This window comes from Rissa tridactyla, chromosome 21 (genome assembly GCF_028500815.1).
Source record: "Rissa tridactyla isolate bRisTri1 chromosome 21, bRisTri1.patW.cur.20221130, whole genome shotgun sequence".
Classification (NCBI taxonomy): domain Eukaryota; kingdom Metazoa; phylum Chordata; class Aves; order Charadriiformes; family Laridae; genus Rissa; species Rissa tridactyla.
In genome coordinates this window covers 7,385,592-7,412,980 of record NC_071486.1, presented here as the reverse complement: position 1 = coordinate 7,412,980, position 27,389 = coordinate 7,385,592, and the positions used below count along the sequence as shown (strand labels likewise).

At 43.6% G+C, this 27,389-nt stretch overlaps 1 protein-coding gene across 2 annotated transcripts; it reads left to right on the top strand.

The window, feature by feature from the left end:
• The first annotated feature begins 929 nt into the window (after positions 1-929).
• Positions 930-27,007, top strand: TSPAN2 (tetraspanin 2). 2 transcript variants are annotated; one of them, XM_054181097.1, is made up of 8 exons: positions 930-1,055; positions 3,222-3,324; positions 16,805-16,902; positions 17,355-17,429; positions 17,958-18,059; positions 19,253-19,321; positions 20,057-20,140; positions 22,146-27,007. In XM_054181097.1, exons 1-8 carry the CDS (start codon positions 987-989, stop codon positions 22,209-22,211), a joined length of 666 nt encoding a protein of 221 aa, XP_054037072.1. In that variant the 5' UTR covers positions 930-986; the 3' UTR covers positions 22,212-27,007. The 2 variants fall into 2 exon arrangements, with proteins under 2 accessions (XP_054037072.1, XP_054037071.1); XM_054181096.1 differs by lacking the exon at positions 22,146-27,007 and having other exon boundaries at positions 20,057-22,135.
• Positions 27,008-27,389: the final 382 nt, after the last annotated feature.

The following is a 27,389-nucleotide window of genomic DNA, read 5'->3' as shown; positions in this document are numbered from 1 at the left end:
AAACTATTTGGGATGATTTTCCCAAAATGTTGCCAGGCTTTAAAGCAGCTGAAAACGAACAGCAAAGTGAGTGAAAATAGAAACCACCTCCAACATTCCTCAGTGTTACCGGGTCATTAGATGAGTGCAATTGCATTTGAAACAAGACCCAGACATCTTTTCCTATGCCTTTTTGCATGGTTTTCATGCACACTTGGGAAAAATTGATTCTAAACATGAAAACCCTGGATAGGTAAAACTGTACAGTTACTTTAATGCAGCACAAAACAAGAAACAACTGCTTTATTCGTTAAACTTGAGAGGAAATGTTTAACACAGAAACCCACTTCTCAAGAGAACCTACTGTACCTCGTGCTCCCTTGTCAAAGCCCCGCAGGCAGCTTCGGATTCAGACTTTCTGAAGACTATGAAAGAAAACAGCAGCTGGAAAATATCGTAAGAGGAGAAAGAGCTGGCATTTTTGGCCAAATCTTTAGAACAAAAGTGGAAGTATTAGTGACTGGAAAATGAAGCTAGTTTATACGTGTGTGTGAAAACCATTGTAAGGAGAATGACCCTATCCTGCTATCCTCGGAGTTCACACATCAAATTACCGATCTTGCTTATCATTTTGTGGGCACGCATTCTAATATCTGCTAAATTTAAGTGCCTAATTTAAAGTCTTGGCCGGAGACACGGCCGCCCCCAGAGGGCCGGGGGGGATTTCAGCGAGTCCAGGCGGAGGAGAGGGCGGCGCGGACCCCGCCTGCCTCCGCCGGGCACCTCCCCGCCACCCCCCGCTCCGGGCACCGCTCCGGGCACCTCCCCGCCGCCCCGGGCGGGTCCCGCTCGGCGGGGCCGCCCGAGCAGCGCCGCCCCGGCCCGGCCCCCGCCGCGCCCGGCCCTGCACCTGCCTCCCGGCGCCGCCCCGCGCCCCGCCCCGCCCGGAGCCGCCGGCGAGTCGGGCCGAGCCGCCTCGGGAGCTGCTGCCGGAGCCGGCGCCCGCCATGGGCACGGGGCGCGGGGGGATGCGCTGCATCAAGATCCTGCTGTTCATCTTCAACCTGACCTTCTGGGTGAGCGCCGGGACGGGCGGGCGGGGCGGGGCGGGACGGGACGGGACGGGACAGGCCGCCGGCGGCACCTGCCGCGGGCGCCCCGGGTCCGCCGCCGCCGCCGGTCCCCGCGGAGGCGGCCGGGCAGCGCGGGCGGGGGCGGCGCGTCCCTCGGGGGAGCGGCGCAGGACGGGCTGCCCCTGTCCGCCTTGCCCCAGAGCCCGGCAGCGCTCCCGAGGCTCGCTCGCTGCTACAACGACAGAGCTCTCCCCGGGAAAGTACGTGCTTGGTATAAGATGACATCGCTGAGAAAAGACAACCTCTTTCTTAACCGGCAATTTAAAGTAGTGACCATTTCTGCAACAAGCATAAAACTTCAAACAACGGAGGCTGTGAGAGGTTCTCCCAGCACTTCATGCAGCGTATTGCTGTGGAACACTTCTTCACAGCATCACGATGCTTTTTAATAATGTAATTTTCAAATAGTGAGACAACAGCTGCTGCTTTTACAAGTTCATCCTAAGAGAAAGTCCTTGCATCATTTGCACTTGCTTTGCTGAAAGCCACCCTAACATGACAATGAACAGTGTCTACTGCAGAACCCTCCAGAGATTTAGAGAATGCTATGTCCATCCTCTCCTCATTGCACCTTTTTAATAGTCTCACAGTTCCATAGCACAATTAAATTAAAGTTTTCTTTTTTCTTTCTTTCCCTCACACTGTGTTCTCCCTTCAATAGCTTTCCAGTTTTTTCACACTGGAAAACAATTAGCAATGTTATCTTCTTAAATGTCTTTTTCTTTCTTTATGATTCACAGTTTTGTTTTAAAAAAGTCACAAAATAATCCTGTTCAGCCTCTCTGGAGCAAGCAGTTTTGGGCTTTTGTCTCCTTTATGCTTGAAACACAGTTAAACCAAATGCTTTCCCCTCTTGGTGACAGCACTGCAAGCTCCGGGTACAGAGTGCTGCTGTGCTCAAGCTGCAGGAGCAGAGTGATGCTGCCCAGCTGCAGCTGCAACTCAGTTGAAGGACAAAGCTTTGCGTTATGTTGTTTCACAAAAGTGACAATTATCTGCCTTTTCACTGAGGTGGAAGAAACCATCTCCTCTGCCGGACTGGGGGCATTCATTTCACACACCCCAACTACCAGAGGCACTCATGGGCTGACGGGAGGTGGCCCGAGTGTGCTCTGGCAGGCGGAACGCTGAGCCCATGCCAGCAAGCAGGGTGGTTCGAATGCTGTGAGCAGGGTGGCAGGGCACCCTCACACTCTGTGCCGTGACGCTTCTGTGAGGACAGCTGTGATCCCAAGCTCTTCAGCCGTATCCTCGCCTGCTTTCTGGGCTTGCCATAGCTATGCCAGATGAACCAAGTGCCAGGCAGTAACAGGACAGATTAAAAAGCACCACGCCAGGCTGCCGAGGATGTGGTAAGCAGCTGGTGTTTTGTGAACCTTGTTCAGGTTGCACAGTTGCTACAGACCCAGGCCCTGGCCTCCGTCAGAACGGCAGCAGAGCACTGTGCCTGGTCCTGCAGGATGCTGAAGCTGCCTGCCGGGACACACACCCTTGCATGGTAGGCTTATAAAGGGGTCTGGCATGCGGTAGGTCCGAGACCACTGTCTGTAGATCTTTCCCCTCAAACATGCCTTGATGCTCCTTTTTGATCCAGTCTCGTTCACATTAAAGGGAATTTTGCCTTGCATTTGACAGCATCCATCACTTGTCTGTTAGTAATTTCTGTGATCCAAGATACTCTACACTGTAATAATCCTTTTCTCTCCTGGTTCTGGTAGGGGGTGTCATGGTAATTTACAGAAAAATGCCCTGTCATAGTCCAAACACGCTTAACTTCAGCACATCCCTAAGAACAATACAAGCCTCTCTTTCTGGTAAGCCTCTAAACAGAACCCTTTTTACAACTGAGCAGCAGCAGCAACTCTGAAACGGCAGATGGTCTCCTGCAGTTTGGTATGATGATTTAGAGGTCCAGCGGGTATCTCTACAGCACCATACATCCTGTGACACTGGAGCTGGACCTGCAATACATGAATGGCCTTCCTGAATTTTCTGACAGTGCAATCCTGAGCCGTGGGATTTCAAGAAAGCATAAGGTGCCCATGACACCTCTTTGATGCGCTCCACCTAATTGTTACTAAAGTATTGACTGGTCTGTTTATCTTCCAGGTGGCAGGATTGGCTGTCATTGCCTTTGGTCTATGGCTGCGGTTTGGTGGGGTTATGGCAGACTTTGCTTCAGACAAAAAGTCTCCAGAGTATTTCTTCATGGGTAAGTTAAAGTGCCTGTGATGACAGTAGCCGTTAGCTTTAGTTTCATCCTGGGGCATGTGACAAACTTTATGCATTGAATTATATGAAGGCCAGCAATTCCTGTGCTGAACTACACAAAACTGGACATTCTGGTGCTGTGTGTCATGTGCATGATGGCTTTAATCCTTTCTCTGCTTGGCATCAACTTCCTTAGGCCTAACTGAGCTCTTCTCTCAGATTTGATCCAGTCCTCACACATCCTAAGTGAATTGTGCTAATACCGTCAGAATAAGAGCTGAGATGGGTCAGAGACCCCTGGAACGTGGGGCTCACCAATATATCCTTCCAGAGTTTTCTGTGCAGCTGCTAGCCAACAAAGCAGCAGTGTCACTTCTGAACGTTTCCTATATCGATGCAGCAGTAAGACTTTTGCTCACCAGTTCTCCCTGTGTCTGCACACAGGGGCCCTCAGTGGGACTTCAAGTACCAGAGCAAATCCTTCCACAGCTGAAAAGTAAAACTACACACAGTGTTCAGTCATCTCAAGGACTGTTTCTCCAGTCTAGACAGGAATCATCTAGTTCCCCAAGCCCACTGAATGGTATCAGTCATCTGTAATTTTAGGCATTTAAGATAATTTTTTTTCTCCCTAGGATTTCCAGTTGGGTTTTCTGCAAACGCCACCTGTATTACATGTCTATAGACATGCTTAAATAGCAGCTGCCTAGGACTGCCAGCAATTGCATTTCTCTGTCCATTGTCAATCATAACATGACTTTACACCAGAAAAGTCAGATTTTTTTCTGTTTTAATATATCACCCCTGGAGATGGACTCACTCAATAAAATCCAATTGTTGGAAACATTTTTGCCGTCTACAAATGCCAAGTGTGAATGAGTACCCAGCCCTGCCTTGTCCATCAAGCCATTCTGACAGGGTGGCCAGGAGTGGAAGTTGACCCGAGATGTCCTGTAGCAGTCAGTTACCCATCACAGGAATATTGCCTGGGCTGCGCAGTTATTTGAAATACCACGGTTCTCTTAGAGGAGACCTTGGCTCTGATACACCACAGTCCTAACCCCAAGCTTGTTTAATGTTTGCAACCAGGCTAGAGGCACAGAGCTGACTGTATAGTACTGTGGGAAGAGAGGGGTAGAACGTTACGTCCAGCAAAGTTTCTGTGGGAGTTTATGAGGCTGAATAAAACCATTCAGATGAGGATTTGATTGGGACCTGAGGGTTACTGTAAAATACTCTGTAGCACCTCCACTGACACAGAGAGTCAGGAGGTATGATTTACTTTTTCTCTAACATTTGAGCTGCTATGTCAGCAGCATATTAGATCACCAACTTAATTTCCAGATGCAGTTTATACCTGCTGAATTTCCTATGCTGTATCTTGGAACTCTTCCCTGCCTCATCCACTTATATTTGACCCAGGAGACTGAAGAAGACAGAAGGATGTTCTGCCCTTCAAAATCAAGTACTGCTGGTTTGTTGGAAGCTAGAAAGTAATACATCCTGTGATGTGAATGAGCACCACAGTCATTTCACAGCTTTGCAGTGCAGGCCGAAACGCTGTGCAAACAAGATGTTCTTTGGTGCACATGTATTTAAATCTCTAAAAGATTTAATCTGCCTCAGTCCTGAATAAGAATTACAAAAGCTGTTCAGAGTTGTTAATTTTGGGAACTCCTGGGGAACGTTCTTGTAAAGGTTCCATCACATACCGTGACATTCAGCTATAGGCTGTCACATGTATTTATAGAGCTGTATGCTGTATATGTCCTGCTAGCAGACAAAGAACTAAGGAACAGGACATAAATATGCTGAGAATTCTTTTAAACTTGCAGTTTTGACTGAATTCTAAAGGAAAGTTTTGGCCCTTTTTTGTAATAGGGATTGTGCTTGGAATGGAGCATTCCTGTTAAAGAAAAACAAAAATAATTTCTGCTGCTCTCCCTTATTACAAATCGTGTTAAATGCTGTTGTGACTTCTGAGCATCTGATGGGGCAGCCATTCATTAGTTTGAGGCTGTTAACAATCTGTGACTAAGACAGCGGTAAAAGAATGGTGGTAAGTTCAGTAACTAGTGGGGTTTTTTGCAGCACACAAGGCTGCACTTGATGGACATGCTCACGAGCTTTACCTCTCTAGGAGATTTCAGCTCTGAGTCCCTCCTGACAGTTGTGTATTGGTCCCTTCTCACAGAGACTGTAGGAGTGCTGTTTATTTGGCTTTGTGTGTTTGTTCTGTGTTTGCATTCTGGGTGACAGCCAGAATTTTGCATAGGAATTCTTAATATGGAACGCTGTGCAGCACACAAGGAGCAGCTGCCCAGAGGGCTGAAAGAGAAAGCAGATCATCAGTATGACTTGGAGATATAAACATACGGCCATATATATATATATATTTAAAAATAATTGCTTTAGCTCTGTTCCACTGACCACTTTTGGGGCTGCCGTGTGATAACCTAAGCCCCCTGTGATTAGATCAGCTTTGTGTCAGTGCTTGGAGCAACACTGCAGCTGTATTCAGAGTTTGCTTTGTAGCTTGAAGCACTCCAGAATCACCATCTTGTGGAAAAAAATCTCATTTTCTTGCTTCTAAAGAGCAGCACATTCTGCTCTTTTTGTACCTGGATTGAGCCACCAGCTGAATCTAACCAGCGTCTCTCTTGTGCTTCTTTGTGATGGTCTTTTTCCTGGATCTGAAATGTTGTTTTAGTTTAAAATAATTGATAATTATATCCTTGCATTTTCCATTAGGCCAGAATGAGTCTCCTTAAATAGTCTTGTTCTTTACCAGCTGTCTTTTCTGCCCCCTGGAATAGTTCAGGCCACAACTTGGCAACCAGGCCTGTTCATCTTTTCCAGCCACTGAAATGTTTTTGTTGGTTTGAGAGCAACTTACAGGCAGCAGTGCTGAGGTCAAGCACGTATGTGTTCTTAGTTTTCTGTTGCTTGTGGTTTTGTGTTCCGTGATCCATATTCCCCACTGCAGCTTGCAGTTTTTTAACCTACCTAAAAGGTTGGAATTGGAACTCTGACCCATGCAGTCTCCATCCACTTTATCAGATGTAGCTTACACTGGAGCAGCCTCCTAAAATTGAACATTCTCTCTCTGCAGCTCCCCAACTTTTGGAGTTCCCCCTGCAGTGGCAAGCACGACAATATTTTTATGTTACTCCATCTCACAGTGCGTCTTTTGTGCCTGTGCTTCAAGTGGTGAGGCAAAACTGTAGCTTTCCTGTTCTATTGCAGTTCAGCTCCGGTAGATTTCATATATTCCTCTTAGCTGTACTTGAGAGGAAAAAAAAAAAGAAAGAGAAAGAAAGGAAAATAAAGGGAGAAAGAGAGAAAGGAAGAAAGAAAGAAAGGAGGAAGGAAGGAAGGACAGAAGGAAAGAAAGGAGGAAAGAAAGAAAGGAAAGAAGGAAAGAAAGAAAGGAAAGAAGGAAAGAAAGAAAGGAAAGAAGGAAGGAAAGAAGGAAAGAAGGAAAGAAGGAAAGAAGGAGAGAGAGAGAAAGAGAGAAAGAGAGAAAGAGAGAAAGAGAGAAAGAGAGAAAGAGAGAAAGAGAGAAAGAGAGAAAGAAAGAAAGAAAGAAAGAAAGAAAGAAAGAAAGAAAGAAAGAAAGAAAGAAAGAAAGAAAGAAAGAAAAGAAAGAAGGAAGGAAGATAATTTCAGCAAAGGTCAATAGCTGGTTAGTTACAGCTTTTACTTGAGTTGTCTGTGACACTGTACTGACCAAATGGGGAAAAGATCTGTAGAATAAAGAGAATTCCCTCAATTTGCTCATCCTTCTTAAAACTCCTGTATCAAGACTCTGGCAAGTTTTTTACTGAGCAGGAAAGTCTGCAACAATCAGAAGGAAAAGAGAGATGCTTGTGTGAACCCAAGATGTCAGCATTGCTGTCTCATAATTAATTGGTCCTTAACTAATTCTCTGTAGTACTGCTGTCCTTAAATATAAAAATACCTAAAGCTCAGAAGTGAAGACAAAGTGCCTGCTGAGTGCAAGCTGAGCATTCGTGAAGTAAAAACCAACACAAGGACTTTTTAAGGGTCAGTTCAAGACATCTATTCTTCCCCCTTTGCTTTTGGTGGATGGAAAGTCTGTTCTGGTTCCCTGGGCAACGTGGAGGACAAACTCTCTGTATCCCTAATAAATGAAGTGCAGAGGGTCACATCACTGCCAGCAGCAATAAAAATGAGGTGTACTCAACAAGCCCCAGCAGGAATGGCAACACAAACTGATGAATGTGAATGAATCAATATGGATGACTCTTTCTCATAACCGGCAGCACTTTACTTCTCCTGCACAGCCAGAGCTCACAAACTTTGTGCGATGTTACATCCTCTTTGCTCCACTTCCAGGATCCAATCTGTGGTCCAGGCATTCATCAGGGCCAAACCAGTTGTAGATAAAAGCTTCAGGGTGGCTATGGCTTTTTTCCTGGGGTCTGTGAGAGCATGAGTGCTCATTCTGGCTTTGAAAGGTACAGTTAGATGGTGAATGCCTTAGGATATGAAGTCATGTCTGGAGCTGAAGGATATTAGTAGTTTTTCCCCATAGTAGTGGGTGCCCGTACAAATATGAGTTGGCCAGCAGTTAAATCCATGTAAACTGTAGTTCTCTGCTCCTATGCCTTATTTTATTCTAGTTCTATTCATGTATTTTGGAGTCAAACACTATACCCTTAGTCAACAGTATTTTCTCTCCAAAATCCATAGCCTCTCAAACTCTATCAGCCTTTAAAATGAGAGCTATTGGCAAAGGAGCCTCTGTGTAGAGATGTAATAGCACAAGAGGAGCATCAAACGGTCCTGTCATCATGTGTATTCTAGCGGCTTTTAGTCTGTACTTAAGACTTAAGCAATGAACTTTTTTTTTCTTCCTATCACCTTGTGTGCAGGTCTCCTCTTCTGCAGTTGAGTAAGTGGTTTAAAAAAGGCTGTTACTGGCCCTGAGTGGAAAATGAAAGCTGCTGGACTAGAAATCTGCTTAAAAAATACGACACCACCCCCGAAAAAAAAAAACCTTACTCAAAATGAAAGTTGTTCAAAAGTCCTCAGAGACAGTATCCCACCTGGCAGAGTAAAGGCAAGGCCACCACAAAGTTAGAATTCTGACAAAACAAGCTAGTTAAGCCTAATGGAATAATCTGTCCATCTAGCTCAGGTTGCCTGTTTTATATTTGCAATATGCTGAGATTCAGGAGGCTTTTTTTGTTTGGTTGGTTTTTTTAATTAATCACTTAAGCATGATAATGCATTTTGTGCTTTTTGCCTGTTAAACCGTCCTCCTGGGTAAACCCACCCTGCTCTCTTTGTGTGTGGCTATCTAAAAGCTCACCAGTTCCACGCAGCAACAGCAGCTGAACCAACCATTACGCCATTTCCTTCTTCGATGCACCCTCCTCTCCTTCCGCTGGGCAGCCACAACCTCCCGGTGCCTGCGGTGGCAGTGCTGTGAACGCTGAGCTCAGACAACGCCGCTCACCAAGCACGCGAGCGATCAAGCAGTCATATCTGCCCAGCACCACAGGCTCAAGACTTCTACTGTTCCAGAAAGAGCCGCCTGCAGCAAGTGACCTGGGTGACTGGGGATAAACCCGTCACTGGTCCTGCATGAAGCAGAAAGACATCAAGATGCTTCCTCTTGCTGCAGCAGCATGCTAAACACCAGGAACGCTCAGGCTTTTTCAGTTACATGCTTTGTTCTTCATACATACCCTCTTTAAAAGAACTAGCTCTGCTCTGGATGACAGTCTCTAAAGCGGCTTCTAGAAGAAGAACCAAACCAATATAACCCAAGGGAAATGTCCTGTGTTGTTTCATTCTGACAGCACTGGCAATACAATGGGACTGTCCCCTATGAAGCTGTTAAGAGGAAAAAATAAAACAGCAACAAAAAAGCCTTTACCTCCTTTTTGGGGTGTGTCACTTCAAAAGCATCTGCAGAGAGGGTTCTGATTGAGTTGGCTTGTTTTGTTCCAGCACTTGGGTGGGTCAAGACAGCCACCTGCAGAGTCCTCACGTTTGCTACTGTGGGGGCTGCACATTTCTGTGAGTGCATTACGGCCATTTTCTCTTTTGTGTTTTGGGTGGCTCGGAGCCTGTGCATTTAAGCATTAGAAGCATGTAACTGTTGTTGATATCTGCATGGAAATGTATGCACACACACAGGATTTTTGCGGGTGTCCTAATCTAGAGAGGATTACAGAGAATTGTGAGAGGATTTCAGAATACCAAATGAGTGAGTATTAAAAAGTTGGATGAAATACAATAACAGTAAAGCAAAGTGACACAAGCGGTAACACAATCCAAACAGTATAAACACTGACAGACTTTAAATTAGCTATAGCCACACAGGAACCTAATCTTAGACTTACTGTCAGTTGCTCTTGACAAAAGCGCCTTGCTTAGTTGCAGTCAAAAAGGCATGTAAATGTCTTAAGAAAGGAAATGAGAATCCAAATGAAAAATTTTGATGTCATTGTGTAAATTTGCAGTGTACTCAGTGTCTTGAATGCTGTCTATGGTTCTGGTCAAAAAAGATGTAATAAAACTCTAAAAAGTACTAAGAACTTTGACAATGTTATTATCATACTATGCACTATAAACGACTTCCATACTAGGAAGTTTTTCACACTATTCACGTCATTAAATTGTAGAATCCATTGCCACAGGATTCTGTGAAGTTCAACCGTGATAGTACAGATCCGCCTAATACAGGTATGTTGATTACATCTGACTTTGGTGAAGTTTGGTGTAGGGTGAAGTAGATATCGACAGAGGCATTGGAGACTACTGAGAAGGCGATAGCTGACATGTTGGCTTGCGTGAATTTGGGACATCATTATTTAGGGTGGTGAGATGCATGTGAGCAAGCGATGTAACAAGTGCTGGTATTCTGTGGGATGGGGGAGGCAGTGGACTGGGACGTTACATTACAGCGAGCTTGCTTTAAACTGAAAGTCAGGATTTGTGCATGAGCAGATGCCTACAGACTGGCTGGTATCTGTCATGCTTTTGTGGTTCCAGGAAGATTAACCACAAAACACCTGTTGAATTCACACAAGACATGTAATTATGTCTGTGCATTATGCTCAAATGAAGGGTATGTTCCAATTCTTCAGAAATGCATCTTCCTTCAGAGGACTCTGCTCTCCTCTCCAGTTTTGTAAATGCATTTTACACCTAAATACACTAAAAATCTATTAACACAAAAATGGTAATCTCTAGTAATGGGCCTGTGTCAGAAACTGACTTTGCTACCATGTGCAGCATACACAGCTGTCCCTGTCTGGCCTGTTATTTCCAACTCCTACATGTGTTTCTCATCTTTTCCAATAGTGCATTTGCACTACAGGTTCCTTGGTGCCCTACTGAGGGCTCGAGAGCCTCAGTCCTTCTGTGGAGGAGCACATCTCCCTCCCAGACCGTAACACACATACAACGTCAGGAAAATCTGTCCAAGTCAGGTCTGGATTCTAGGACTCCTGTCATCACTGCCTCTGGATCCCTTATACCTTATACCAACAACAGAGCTGCTTGTTTTCTCAGCGGAGTATGAACAGTTGGCGGTTTGTTCAGTATTAGTTACTCAGCCCAAAAAAAGAAAAGTAGGATTATTTAAAATGGAAAGTGACCATAGCAGCCAGGTAAACAAGAAGTCCATGTGAAAAAAAGCCAGCCAGCCAGCCAGGGTACGTCTGTCTGCTCCTGCTCTTTGCAGTAGGCTCTAGACGGGGATTCCTATCTCGAAGCTGTCAGTAAGATTTTTGGAAAACAAAACAAAACAAACACACACCAAAAAGAAACCCCCAAGAACTCTGGGAGTGGGTTCTATTCCAGACTCTGAAATTAGATCTCTACTAGCCTGGGTAGCCAGCTGCTCTGAAATACGAATTGTTTTAATGTTCACATTAGTTGGTTCCTACCGGCCTGGTTTGTGTTGTAATGTTTCTTTCTGTTCATAAACATTGGTAGTACGCACTTCTGCCAGTCACGCTACGCTGTGCAACGGGAGCACAGAGGGATGCTGGCTCCAGGACACAGCTGTTGCTCTGTCCAAGTGCCATGTGACAGACTAAAGAACTGGTGACTTTTCCTTTCAGATTAGTTATGCATAGATTTGCATGTTACCTTGAGAGCTTTTTTAAATTGCTCCTGCAGATCGTCCTGCAGATTTCATTCACCATTTTTCTAAAAACGACGCTGATGCCTCCCTCGCTTTTGATACAAATAAACACATACTGCAGTCAGCAGCTATAAAATTCCATCCTTTTCTTCTTGGTCTAAAATGATGAAATTCTGTATTCACTGCTAGTTACAAAGGTCTCATTCATCCAGAAATGACACACAGAATACCCTTTACCCTTCTTGAGGTGCTTCTTCACACTTGCAGATCCACTGTGCTCCTACTCAGGGGAAGGCTTATGGAAGAACTCTGTCATTTATAAACATAGATGCCAATCTAGAGATCTCTACTGAGTTATGGACTTGCCATTCTTCACTATTGGGAGCCATAGGTTGCTCTGAGGTTGCCAGGTAACTTTTTAATTCTCCTTGTAATTGCAAAGCAGAGTCTGCAAGAAAATGTGACTCTCTCCTGGTGGAATTTTCACAGGGAATGCCCCCATCAGATATTTTCCTTTCAGGAAATACTGATTTTTCCCATGGGATGAATCAAAAAAACAAGTATATAGAAAAGCTACTGCTTTCCAACATTTTCTTTGTGAAATTAAAATACGGCTGATGTATGGGGTTCCCCCCCTCTTACACTCTCTGTTATCACTTGACTTACTGCTAAAAGCAGAAGTGTTGATTTCCCTTCACAGCTTATAAAAATGTGCATGTTTGTGTGCGGAAGTGTTTTAGCCCAGCTAAAACAGAAAAAAAAAAAAACCAACGTGAAAACCCAACACCCCGAGACCAGAGTATTTCCCCACAAAAAATGTCAAAAGAATAGGCTCCGTCAAAAACAAATCCAGTCCTATGACACCTTGTTTTTCATCCTCTTGTGTTTACAAAGAAGCCCAAACCTCCTCCACTACCCCTCATAGTCACTGGTGTCCTGGCTGCATCTGCTCAGATCAAGCAATTTTCTGCTGCGTTTTGCACAGGGCTTTTAATTCTTTGGAATGCGCCTCTTCATCCCCTTGTGTACAGGGGCTGAGAGTGACTTGGCTTTGTGGGTCCTGCAGGCAGGTGCAATAAGTATTCCTAAGTTGTGGGCAGTCACACAGATGACAGGTTTCTGCCATTAGGTCCAGTGCTTGCCCTCCTTTATGCCGTAGCAGTGTGCCTGTTCCCAGTATTCTCTCTTCATCCGTTGTCTGCTCCTGTGTGGGCCGTGTGCTGCCAACGAACTCTGAGACTAGTTAGTTTTCAAACCCTCTCTCCTCTTCATTAGCAGACACAGATCAAAGTGACAAAACTAGGAATACGGAAATGAGCAGAGGCAAGAAGAGATAAGAGGAAAAATTTCACACAGGCCACAAACATTTGCTTCCTTTCTACCTTGTACTTTTTTACTTCTGCTGCATAAGAAGCGGCAGCTAGACAGTCTTCTCAAAATTTTCCATTCACTGAAATAAGCTCTCTACCTTGACCTGACTTGCACATTTCTTTTCGCCATGCTGAATTTTGTGGTGAAGTTTTTTTGTGTCAGTGTTTCTAGCTATCAAGTGTATTCCATTTTGTGACTGTAAACTTAGAGGTTTTTCTGTTTCTCTGCTGTGCCAAATTGGAGGCCATGCCAAGGCTTTGTATTTTACAATGGAAGTGCTTATGAATAGAAGCTGATTAAGGCTTTGCTTTCCATCCTGCTTTTTTGAAAGGAACAGGGTTTAGTGAAGCTTAGATCCTTCTGACACATGATACTATTGCATAGCAATGTATGACATTAACACCACCAAATTCCTGGATTTGTCTGCTTTGCTGATCCTAACTGGGCCAACTTGGTGGCTATTAGTGCATGATGTCTCTAGGTAAGAGAAACGTGCCTGCATTGCTGCGTATAGCCCACTAGGAAAAGAAATACTAGCTCCTATACCATCAGGATGTTTCTGAATCTGTTGCTTTGATACCCTTCCTGGAAATCATCTTCCAGTTGAGCACACCTGGATCTGGGCGCTAGGAAACCTCACACTGCAAGCTGAGAAGTAACCTGGTCCCTTTGAATTTTTTCCAAGCTACTCTTTAAGCGTCTCATTCCTGTGTGAACGACTAGGTATGCGTATATATAGCAGACGAGTAAAAACATCTTTAGCTTTGTGGAATTTTTTTTAAGTGTCGTCATTATTTTCCATCTAGAAATAGCTCTCTGAGTATCAGCAACTACCAGTCCCAGGCTGAGAAAGGACAAAGTCTGGAATGAACTCTCCCGAACAGAAGATGGAAGAAGGTGTTTTTAAACTCTCGGCTGGCTCAGCTGTGGGGCCAGACGCACAGCAAGCTCCGCTTTGCTCAGTGAGTGGTGTGAGTTCTTCCTGTAACACGCCTTAAAAGGGAAGTTCTGATTGAGGTAGCGGTTTAGCTGTGAGTCATGCAAGTGAAATGTTAAGTCTGTTTCTCAGACAAAAGCAAATCCAAATTCCTGAAAGTGGTCTCACCCCTGAGCCTCAGAGAGCTTTGTCTTTGCTAGCTGGAAGAAACAAACAGAAATGGGAAGACTTTTTTCCAGCCTTCTTAATCAAAAAGTCTCTCTGCTAAGTTCTCTGATAAGTAATTACAGGGACTGGAGGTGGGAGTGACATGCAGAAAAGGGTCCAGGAAGCATCTTTGTAATTACACACTCTGTTTGCTACCATGGAGATCTCAGAAAATGGCAGTCTTGGTGTTTGGCAGTTGAACAGCAGGTTCTGCGCCTGAGAGAAGTTTTTTGTCTTTTCCAGTTCATCTTCCACGAGGGGCTGACCTTTAGTCCTGAGCCATACATATCTTTGTGTATCCCTCCCTCAGTAAAAACCACTGCGTTGTGAATACGTGTACAAGCATTAGCTTCATGAATGCTCAGTCCTAGTAAATCACAAGATGCTGAATACTAAAAATCTAGAAAATACAGAATACGAACTGCCAGCACGATGAGCAGCAAATCGCACATATCTGGCATCACAGACCTGGCAAAGCTATATTAATTATAATTGTTTTAATGATATTTAGCAGAATATGTTCCTCAGCAGCAACCCTTAGCACAAGAAAGGTACCGGGGCAAGAAGGAAGGAGGGGAGAAGGATCACAATAGCTGGGATAGATATCTGCTCAATATGCAGTGACTGGACAGGGATGTGCCAATGAACGGGCAGCAGGCAGGAGTTTGCCTCCCCCAAGCAGGCTGCATCTGTGTGGCAGAGTAGCTAGATGCTCTGCACTCATATATTGATTGATTGATTGATTGTTTTTTCATTTTCCTAGCAATCATTGCAAACTGTAACTTGTTAGGCTTTCTAGTCTACGTTACGCAAGGCCTGCTAACAGTAAATGCCAGCAGCTAAAGATTAACCCTAAAGATTTGGGTCAGATTTTAAAACAATGTTTAAATTGGTAACTGAAAATACTAAACTTTCTCATTGAAAGTTTGCGTAGTCAAAGCTGGGAGCAAGGCTCGCTGTGCCCTCTAGTGTGCACAGTCTGTAGCTCCACTATCCCCTCATAACGGCATGAGGGAAATGATGCTGGTTTTTCTAGCAGTGGATTGTCATTGCAGATTTCTGCCGGTCCTCCACGCTGCCCACACAAGACAAAGACTAGATTTACACGGCCATGCACTGAGCCCGTTGTACTTTGGCTGACATGGTACCCGGAGACAAGGCATAAACACAGTTGTTGTGGTCTGAAAGGAACTGACGCAGCACATGAACAGATACATTGCCTAAGAACAGATCAAGCATGCAACTTTACAAGTGAGAAAAGCAGAATCCTATGCTCTGGTTTCCTTTTGTCCTAGATAAAGCCCATAAAAAAAAAAAAAGCCTGTTGAATGTGATTATCTCTAGCAGTTTTACAGGTGGCAGAGAGGAATGTGATTCCCCTTACCTCTACAGTTTTTGTCCTGTCAAGTTCTGAACATAGCTAGGGTCCTCGATTGTTAGCTATGTATGGGGCTATACTGACAGCTCCAGTGTTGCGTACTTGTCTCAGCTTGGGCTTTGCTTGCAGTCTCATCCCCAGATTGCTTCATTATCCCCTTAGTCTGATGATCCACTATTTGCTGTTCTTTCTTTATGTTATTAAATTTGTCTACACACAAATAACTCCTTGTGCCAGTAGCCTCAAGTTCCCTAAATGAATTCAGTAGCTGTGTAACACTTAACTGTGAATGTCCAGAACATGAAGGCAACGCAGAGTGGCCACCATCTGCTGTAGAGCCACTCTGATTCTGCCTATTGAAATGAAGTGGTGGGAGGGGATCCCACAGTTCAGATGAAGGCAGCGCGCATCATGAGATGCTTTTTGTAGGCCATGCATGCAAGGGTCTTGGCCTCTAGGTCTTAAGACACTACTCCTTTCACACAGAATCACCTTCTTGTAACATCTGATGTGATTTGTCTGGTTTTGTGATTCTTTCCATTTTCAGACAGCTCTACTCCAAAGCATAACGCACTGATAACAGTAGCCTTTAAAAGCTGCTGATATCTCGTATTCTGACACTTGCATCAGTATGTGGAGGGAAAAAAATGTAAAGTAATGACGCTGGAATATGCCTGCCCAGGAGGCAGTAAAGCAGCCACTTATCATAGAAAGAAGATGCCACGCTCCAAATAACTGAAATGTAGACCAGCTTCCATTCTCTGCAGTAACCAAGCTCAGGACCATGGCTGAGCTTACAACCTCCCCCACGCTGTTCTTCCCACTCATTATTTTGCCAGAGGGTGCAAATTCATTGTTTCATTCACTTCCTCTAACAGCTTTCAAGGGGTTTCCCCAGTCATCCTCTTCTTTCCAACAGCAATCAGCTTTTTCTGCAGCCAAAGCACTGATTTCAGAGGAACATGACACTGTAGTGCCTGTACCTTTCCTGAAGATCTTAAAATGTCCTTTTTTATGTACTGCCAGGCAATTGATAGAGCATAGCTGCCAGGCAGCTGTTTTAAGTTCTACCTCTACATAGCAGTACAGCACATTTCCAGCCCCAGGTTTCACAGAAATAAGCCCTCTAGCAATGTTGGGTTTTGCCTTACATTTCTCACTGAAGAGTTGTAAGGTGGTTCTGGATGGTACGGTGTATGTTCCTCCTGGACTGAGCTGCCCTTGGGACAGGAAACTTGGGAGGTGTAAATCTTCTCATTTGTCTTCATGAGATTCTCCAAGAAATCTGAATAAATCATTGGTCTCCTTTTGTGGCGAGAGCAACTTTTCTGTGTAACAGGTATCCTTTGTGAGAGCCAGAGACCATTGTTTCTTGCAAATGTGTGGGTTTGACAAAATAGGTATCAGACTTTGGGAAGAGAAACCTTCTTAAATTCTTGTCTGATTCTGATTTTTCATAGGACTCTATGTATTGGTGGGAGCAGGGGCTCTCATGACCACAGTTGGATTTTTTGGGTGCTGTGGAGCAGCGCGGGAATCTCAGTGCTTAATTGGAGCAGTAAGTAAAAGGTTTCAAGGGCCTGGGCTGTGCAGGAAAATAATTCAAAAGCTTATGCTTTGTGTCATTAGTGGAAAGATCTTTGCTGTCCAAGACATGAAATGTCTTATGTCCTTTTACTGGCTAATCTAGCATCCCTAGCCACCGTGCTATTGCAGAGCTTCCACACATGAAGAAGTTCCGTTGCTTGTCTAATGTGATATACTTCCTGGAATTACCTTCTGTCTTTTCTGAAGCTACCATCTGAGCCACATCTTTGCCATTCCCACCTCTGTTTCCATATTACAACAAATCTGACTTGACACCCTTGTTACAGACCCTGCTTACCAGCTTTCTTTCAGTTACTGTGTGGGCTGCTGAGGCCTGGGCAAGGATGAGGGACTGACTGGCAGTCCATATCAAGCAGAATTGTGCGAAGTATATTAATATGAGATTCTCTTCTTCCTCTGCAGTTCTTTGCTTGCTTGTTGGTGATATTTGCAGCTGAGATTACTGCTGGAGTATTTGCCTTTATAGGCAAGAAAGTGGTAAGTAGCAAGCAACTTCTAATGTAGTAATGGGGCAGCTATGGATTCCAATGCCAACTGACCTACTGTCTGGCTCTTGCATAGGAAAAGTCTCCAGAAGACTTTTCCCAGGAAGACTCTCTGACATTCTTATTTGGAGTCAATGAGAGCTTGTGTTATCACAAGTCCAGAATGGCATGCAGGTCTTGCCCCTCTCTATTAAAGAAAATCTGTAGGTGTGGTTCAACCTTACATCTACAAGGAACATCAAGTAGAACTATACAAGAGGGTATTGCTTGGGAAAAAAGCACTGAATTTCTCCAACTAACAGTGTTTAACCAAAACACAGAATACAGCATATGTACATTTTGACCCACACAGAGTTCCTCTGAATGCCATCAGGCCACAAAACCTATCTTTCCAATCATGGTACCTCAGTTTACCAGGCATAATTTTCTGCTCTGGAGGTTGATGACACAAGCTGGAAGTCTGCACTGGATTTGGGGTGAGACTTACTTGCCACTCACTTGGAAAGTCTGATTTCTGCAGGCGATACAGGAAGCCCAGAAAATCTATGAAGACATTTATGACGACTATATGAAAAACCCAGTGGGGAAGGTCAACAGCACTATCTATCACTACCACGTGGCCGTGAGTAGTCCTCCTGAGCGTTAATAACTTGCACTACTACTTTACTGTCACGTTGCTCTTTAAAAATCAGAACACCTTGCGCTGAGGTATGAAAGAATAGAACTGAGCGTTACTTAAAATGCGGCCAGAGGCTCACAACCTGTTTTCCTGATGGATCTGTCCGAATTCTGATCCCAAATGATCCCTACCTTTTAAAGTGAAAATGCCCAGGCTTTTAAATTTCAGCTGATGCTTCTCGTCTTTGTTGAGCAGAAGACAGGACTGTTATGGCCCTTTTGGATATTAAAATCCAAGAATAAATACTTATAAATGCAGTGAGAGATGGAAAGGTCTGAATCTCTCCGCATTTGTCAGAGAAAAAAATGTGACCCATGTCCCAGGACCTATATTATGGTAGATCCTGTTGCTGTCTGAGCCAAGTAGGTAAAAAACCAAAAGCACGTGTGACTCCGTTCAGGACACCCAAAAATTTAGTGTCTGAATCAGAATTACCACCTGTGACTTCCTGAATCCTATTTGTGTCCATCCTGTATCTACACTGCCTCCCACAGAGATCAAGCCCAAGCTTTGCTGCTCCTTACAGCATTCCCACGTTCTTTAGAAGAAACATTTCACAACCTCAGACCCTTTTGTCCTTCTCCCATAGCTGTTATTTCTGACCCCAAGAGGAATTCCAAGCATTTTGTGGGAGATAGGCAAAAAGGAAAAACAAACCCTCTGAAACACTCTGATTTATTACTGTCTCCAAACCCCGCACTATGTTTTGTCAGAAATAAAGATTCTAGCATGCTCTGGTGTAGCTTTTGTGTGTTGCCCGTAATTCTGTATGCACTATTTGAACTTTCTGCTTTCTCCCCTTAACAACTCTGGTTTCCTTGTAAGCCACGGATCTGCTTTTCCAAAATCCACTTGTTTGCTTTGTTATGAGATACGGTGATAAAAATTGCTTCTGGATGTTGCTGTTAATACAAATCTATCTGTTTGCTATGGCTTCAGACAACTGAAACTGATTTTTGAGAATTCTGGCCCACGCAGTTGGAACTCTGCCAGAGGTAGCAGTTAATACAGGGAATAAATTTATTACTTGATCTGTATTGTTTCTTTTTTTTTTAGTTATTTATTGTCTCACTTTCAGTATGAAAGAAGTCTATGGTTTACCCTTCTTTGACTCTTGATCTCTCTCTCTCATTTAGCTCCAATGCTGTGGTAAAGGTAATACGGAACAACAAATGGGATTACCCTGTCCAGAGAATACTCAGAAGGCAAGTGTCCTCTGTTCTGGTTGTTCTAATCACTTTTTCATGTCAATAGTTTAGTAAAATTGGACACATTCTAGAAGTAAAAGAAAGGAAGAACTTTCTTTTTACCTTGCAAATTCCGGCATGAAATTCCATATGAAATGGAGCAGAGTGGAGGCAGAACTAAGTTGGAGATCATACTGAACATGCCCAGCCCACATTTCTGAAGCCTGCTTGTAGCCTACCTTGGTAGCTGAGACGATATTACATCATCTGAGAAGAAAAGTGGAAAGGAGGTAGCAGAACAGGAGTCCTAAATGAAAAGCCCCCTGAAAGCTGAATTTTGGCAAGTGCCTGCTTTAATCATGCATGGGGATTCCTGACTAGAAACTCTGTTGGTGTTAAGAAGGATGCTGTTATTTCTGACATTTGTGGAATCTGCTTGTGAGTACGATGTCAATCTGAAGGGCCAAACGTCTTAATTTAGCATGGCCTGTCACATAAAGGGTTTTAAATTTACGGAAAACTGATTGTAAGCAAATGACTTGTATGTGTCAGCCTGTACAGGCAAGACGTCCACATGTCTCACTAGAAAAGGGAATATGCTGTGAAACAAAACACAAGGCATAGATGCAAGAATCAGGACAGTGACTGCAATAATATTTTTCATGTTTATGTGTTGTTTAGTGAGAGCAGCTGACAGAGTCGGTTGGAGTATATTTTTTAGGAGTAAAAATCTTTCCATTTTGTTTTAAATAGAACTGCCTGGTTGAAATCCAGAACATAATTGATGCTAATCTGCATTTAGTTGGAATTGTTGGAATTGCAATTGCTGGCACCACAGTGAGTAAATCCATGTTCTCACTCTCAAATGTATATTTGAGCCCAGTACCCTGCCCCTTACTCAAAGCTTTGTGGAAGGTATTTTGCAGCAGCTGGTGAGATTCCTCAGAGGTGCAGCTACTCTTATCGCTTGCAGTGTGTCTTCTCTCTGGGAATTGCCCACATTGGTGCAAGCACACTTGCGTGACTTTGTTTTACCAGTTTATTTTGTGTCCTTAGACAGTGTCCAAAGTATCCAATGGTAAACTTATTTTGTTGTAATAGTAGGAAAGGGGAGTTCACATGAACCAAACTGAAAAGCAAAAGGCTGTAGCAGCATTTCATCTATTCCAAAACAGCTGCAGGCTGATGCTTTAAGCCCTCTGAGGACCCATTCCTTAGATTTCATAAGGAATAGAGAGTACCTACCCTTTGTATAGAAATGGCTTTCCTGGAAAATGCTGGTTGTACCATTGGTTCAATGTGAAGGATAAACAGGTTTTCCAGGTCACAGATTCCAGTGATCAATACGTATTTTCTTAACGGAACAGGATTTAAACTGCACAGTTTTCAGAACAGTATTTCTTTCCTCAAAACGTAGCACCTAGTTACAGGCAGCTGTTTATTGAATTATGTCATCAAAGCATGGATAACATTTCTTACAGTCCACCTTCTCCCACAAGTGTGCATTGCTGCATTCCCAAGGTCTGCTCCTTCATGACAGAGCTGTGACCAATAGATGTCACCCTGCTGCAAGAATATAGCAGGAGCAGGCAGTCTGTATCAAACACAGGCTTTAACAGAAAGCATTTTCCAGCATGCGTGTCCCATGACTTCCTTCAGATTCAGAAACCCGCAGCAGTCTGAAGAAGTATGAGGAGCCAGAATATTAGTAAAGAAATACCCCTTTTAGCTGCTCTGAAGAGCAGGAGGTTCATGGACTTATGCGGGCACTTAGGAGCAGATGAAAGGTTTATGTATGTAATAGAAACTGTGTCATGGGTAAAGGGGATTAAAGAATCCTATGATTTTTATAAAACATGAACGTGTACTCAAAAATACAGCAAAGCACTATGGGTGGGACAGAATTCCAATAACCTCTCTGCTCAACAAGGATACACTAAAAATATGAACATCTCTTCTATGGCATCCCACCTCAGATACAGCAGAAGTTAAGAAGCTATAACCTCTTAAGCAGCAGAAACACGTCTGTACATTTTTCTGTGCTTGTTTCTGACACTTCATGGGGTATGACTGGTCACCTGTCTCCTCTTCCTTAGGGAGGTGTGTGGGGAGGGGATATGAACTCAGTGGTTTAACTGCCGGATAGTATTGCTCATCTCCCATCATTAGCAATGAAGCATCAGGAGGTAGCTGCTAACTGCTTTGGAGGATCAGCCTGTGGCAAAAAAGAAATTTCTGGAGACTCTGGCAATACCAACTGTTCTCTGCTTTTAACATTCCCTCTAGTTAACTAATTCCCTATCACGAACCGAGTTTTATATTCAATGCATAATCTTGGTCTTGACTAGTATCTGTTAAAAACATAGCTTTCTCTGTAAAACCGCAATTCTCAGCACCAGTTCCAGAGACCTGGTTGCTCTGGGATCATTCTCTGCTCTTATTCAAATGCGTATACAATATTTCATGTAGAAGCATTCTGAAACTGAGAACCTTTTGGTGCAATCCTAGGCATAATACCAGTCATCACAATTATTGATGTCAGTGAAATCTGTGTCAATAATATTAACGGTTGGGGTTACTATGCTGGCCTTAACATTTAGAACAAAGAACAGTGAAACTAGTGTAAGCAGATTAAACCTTGGCTTTGAGTATCAGTGAAATGTCTTTTATGTTAATTGTCTGATGTCTCGGGGTTTGTAGATGGAAGCAGTCACTTGCTACGCTTCCGTAAGAACCTTCAGGTTGTTCTGATATGCAGACTATTTTCAGATTGTTCTGATATGCAGACTATTTTATAACTGTTTTGTAAGTGGATCCCTAAATTGGTTCCCTTCTCTTCTAGATCTTTGGCATGATATTCAGCATGGTTCTGTGCTGTGCGATCCGTAACACAAGAGACATGATCTAAAACTTTCACTGCACAACTATGTCCCAGGATTTCCAGACTAAGCTTCACAAGAAGTGCTCTTCTACCCAATTTAATAACTGTAATGCATTTTAATTAGTGTTTTAACATACTGAGAGGAAAATATCCCATTAGGTGAGCAGGTGAATTGTATTAGTTACAGTAAAACAAAAGTGAACAAAAAAGGGGTTTAAAATGTCCTTTTTAATGAAAAAAAAAAGCAAAGGTACATCTAACACTAATTTGATTTTTAATGTTTGTGTATGTGCAATTATGAGTTTATACATATGTAGACATGCAGATAAGCACATGCATATCTCTCCTTACAAATATATGCACATGAGCAGGTATCTGTATATGCAGTACCTTGTTTAGGTAAGTATGTGCAAATGGAATATGTTGTGTGTGCATGTTTGCATGCATATTCTTCCAGAGTCTCACTATGCAAGAATGTACACACACCCATAGGTATACAGTGCTTGAAACCCTTTCATATCGAGCCCCTGTTTACAAAGAGTTAGTAGAGGAACACGTGCCATTTTAAAAAGTAAGACTCATGATCCATTTTGTAACTGTTCTTTCCAAAGCCCAAACAGAGTAGAATTAATAAAATTGGACTTTATTTAATGCCTCAGGGCCTGCTCTAGCAAACTTTAATTTATGTGAGTAGACCCATTGACTTCACTGTCATGCAGGGACTATTTTTTTTTTTTTTTAGGACTGAACCCTTCATGCAAAGGCAGAAAGCTCTGGGGGAGGAAACATGTCCAAGGAGATCCAGGCTAAGGGAAGAGGGGGAAAGAGGTGGGAAGATGGCAGTCATTTGTGAGCAATTGCAGGGCAAAGCATGCTCAAGCTTCCCAAGCTAGCCTGAGACACACACACACAAAAATCTATGAGTTAAAGGGGCCACTAAAATCTTTATTCAGAAGTCCCTTTATCCTGCAACACTCTATATGGTATATGTGCTGGCGCAGGAGTGGAGCCGATATCCAGAAGAGCAGCAGCTTTGTCAGATACTCTGTAGAATCTAACTGGCATGCGGAAGCCAACCAAAGAGTGAAAATGGTCAGGGAACGACACGCAGCACTTTAATATCCTCTGTTTCTGCTTCTGTGACTATCACAGCTTCTATGGGGCTCTTACCTCAACCTCTCACCCTTTCTTGTGGGTGTAAGGCAGGAAAGAAAGACAGGACGTTTTTAGAGCCATAAAGTAAATTTTCTTACTGGCACCTTTAGATTGCATGTCAAGTATAAAAATTACACTGTGTGCTTGAAATACCTCAGGGCTTGCGTTTACATAGTTTGTTTCTATATTTTTATTTTTCTATTTGTCATATTTATTCATAAGAGAATGTTCTTTTTAAAGCAGCCTAGAAGGGAGAAAGATTGTCCCCAGAAGGGGAAAATAAATTACATCAAAGGCTCAGAATCTCTTAATTTTTGGCTTACTCGAGATAATTCACCATTTCAGAGAACAGCTTTTTGCTAACAAAATCCACGCAGCAGCTCTGTCTCTCTGATGATCAGTAGTTCAGATTTCTGATGCAGTTGTTCCATACATGATGGGGAAAAGTTCAGCTCATTGAAATGGTCCCTGATGTCTAACAGGACTTGGCATTTACCAGTTATAGGGTCTTTATTCCACTGAAATGGAAATGGGATTTCAGAAAACGTGTGCATTCTAGTGCACGTGTTTGTGTGGAATATACATCCCTCGGGATACTTATCTCACGTTTCCCACAGAAGGACCAACTCCCATGGCTTTTCTGTTAATTCAGGATTGGAAATAGTGTTGCTGTTTCATGTGTCCGATTTAATTGACACATCTTGCTGTCTTTTACATAAATCTTTCTTCAAATTGTTCAACCACGAACTGTGACACTGAGACAGCTGTGCACTAAATGCTGGGTATGCAGCTACCAACTGAGCATTTTCTGGGCCTAGCTTCAGGCACCCAGCTGACAGGGAGACACTATATCGCATGCCAAAGAAGAGTTAGGCTTGTATCACTGTTCACAGCTGATTAGCTATGGATGCCGTGTAAAAGTAGGGCCTGGGACCTTATTTTGCAAACATCAGACCAGAAAATGGTCCCCCATGTGCTGTCTGCTCCTAGGAAAGGCTCAACTGGGAGAATGACACTGGCAACAAATCCCCGAGGGTCTCAAGCTGACATGAAGAAAGTAAGTTTCTCACAGCAAACTGACACAGGCAAAGCAGCTTCCTGGATCCCAGGTACACTTGAAACTGTCCCTACAACTGGTTCTGCTCTAAACAGATAATGGGATAGTGTGCAACTGGGGTGTTTTCTCACCGGCTAATACCGGCAGAAAGAAGAAACCTGTGCATAGTGTCATTTTTGCCATTCAAAGCAAGATAGCTTTCCATGAAAACCAGTAAAAATAGCACAATAGGGAAGACAGTGGTCCAGGTTCCAAGATTATTGCCCTACAGGGACAGAAGTTAAGTTCAAATAAAGCTATTTCTTTCTGTTACACCCCCTCGTAATAACAACGTTTTAATTATTTTAAACACATCTAAATATAATTGGTTTTAATTCCTCAAATTTGTAGCACCAGAATGTAGTGATAGGACCAGAGTTTACTACTTTATTTGTTTACTGCTTCTTCAGTAAGCTGGAAGATGCCCACTCCTGCTATTGAGATGCACTGAATTAAAAGGCAGCTTGCAGAAACTTCTGTGGCTTCCCCAGTGCCCCACTCCCCCAGAAGTACAAAAACATCTAAGTGCTTTATGAAAACAGGGAAGAGTGGTACAAAGAAACCTTCTATAAGTTCAGACTTGAACAACCTAACTTTCTGCTGAAGCATTTTGGGTTTGTGTTTGTTTTTTTTTTTTTAATCCTCTGAACAGTGCATTTGTTTTTCTGAGCGTAACTACTGCTTATACTCTAGAGTTTACTACTATTTAGGTATAGGGGATACCTGCACTTGCATATCAGAAACAGAGTAATACCAGTTATTGGTTTAGTTCTCTAAGTTATTGGTACAATTTAAGCTGGAAATCAACATGTTATGCATCTACTAGTACCTGTAACAGAATCCAGAGATACAGCCTCTTTTGTTGTTTCCTGCTGTTGTCTGCTGTTGTGAGGTGCATAATATATTTGCAGTTGTCTGTGCATCTTAGTAACTGAAAGTCTTCTGTAACTCATTAAGGGACAGAAAATACAGCTGTTCTTTCCCTGTCAAAGCTGTAAGAATTCGATCCTGTTGCTTTTAGATCGTAGCTAGTTAACAACTCCAGTTTCCACTGACTAGCTTGAGCAGCCCTTTTTAAAATGTTCAAATGTCACAGGCAGGGTTATGGCTATCAAAACTGGATATATAGTGCCCACAGTTTATTGTGCTGCTGCTCTTTCATTTCAGCTCCTGAAAGTGCAAAATCTTTGATTTTTGTCAGCAGTACAAAATAATTTCCAAGCAACTACACCATATGCCTTCAATAAGAAAGATTTTTTAAAGCAAACTAAATCCAAACCAGTATCTAAACTTCCTCAAATACAGTTCACACTCCAGAGTTGCATGCCAGGATTTAATTAACAAACTCCAATGCTTGTATGCACCAGATACATAGACATATAACTGCCATATAAGTCAGCGGAAGTACCCATTTAGCCCTGTCCCTTGTACCTGTTTCAGAAGAAAGTAACAAAAGATCAAATCCCTCCAGGTGATAATTCTGAAAGCACATTTCTCACGTTTTCTTCTACTGTCAAACCATTTGCTCTAAAGCATAAAGATGTAAATTGTTGATGCCCTTATTACATCTCTAGACATCATTATTCACATTTCCCTTGTCTAATTTTTCTAAGTAACTGACTTTAGTGGCAGCTTCATTTGTTACAGGAAAACATCAACCAGTTTTGATGTCTTGCAGAGATTGCACAGGAGCTGATGAAGCACAGCCCTGTAATATACCTACAATGAAGTTTCATATTTCACTTTTCTTCATACTGAAAGCGATAGTTTTATAGCAAAATAAATTTCATAGAATCATACAATACTAGGTTGGATCATCTGGTCCAACCTTTCATGGCAAAAGCGCAGTCTAGACAAGATGGTGCAGCACCCTGCCCAGCTGAATCCTTAAAGTGTCCAGTGGTGGGGAATCCACCACTTCCCTGGGAGATTATTCCTGTGGCCGATTGTTCTCATTGTGAAAAATTTTCCTTTTGAGTCCAGTCGGAGTCTCCCCTGCAGTAACTTGTTAACCCACTACCCCTCATCTTTTCCATCTGACTGCTTGTAAAAAGGGAGTCTCTGTCTTCTTTGTCGTCACCCTTTAAATACTGGAACATGGTGATAAGGTCTCCCCTTTCATATATATATTTTGTATGTATTGAAAAAGAAACTGAGTTATCTTAAGCCTTCAAATGCTGTATTTTACAGCCTTTGGAGGCTACTGATTAATAGCGTGGGATGCTGGTCACAGAAAACGTACATAAGTAAAGCTTTTCAATCTTACTTCTTCCTCTCTAATGGTGCTCCAGACGCTGGGTTCTCCAAAACACAAACCACTTCCAATATAACGTATTTGTTTCTATAGCACGAATTCTGATTTTGGACAGAAATGGCGTATCGGTTTGTGCTGCAAAGTCTGTAGCAGAGTTACCTCTATAGCAGCTTTCTTTGCAAGGAAAAAAAAACCCAAATTACCCTGTTGCTGAATCAGCTTTCACTTCCCTTTCGTCTAACGTGTTCTGAAGTGGCGTTTTATCACCTTTTCTGTCTTGAATTTAAAACAACTTTCTAATAAAAATAACCCGAAATAAGCGACTACCGGCGAGACCTGGTCTCTGTGCCTTCCCCCGTCCCCCCACGCGCGCCGCGACGCGCCCCCCCCCGCCCCAGGCCACACGCCGGCCGGACCGACGGGCGCTCCCGCCGCGGCAGCGCTTGCCCTCGCCTCACCTCCTGGCGCTCCGGACACCCGCTGGTCACCAGCCCGGGCGGTCACCCGGCGGCGGCGGCGCCAGCAGAGGCCCGCGGGTTGGCCAGCCGACCGCCCGGCGAGGGGTTCCTCCGGCCGGGCGCGAGCGCAGGCTGCGGGGCGGCTCTGCCCAGAGCTCGCCCGTCACCCTCGGCGGTGCGATCTCCCTGGCGCCGGGCCGCGGGCTCTGGCTGACGGAGCAGGCCTCGGCCGGCGAAGGGAG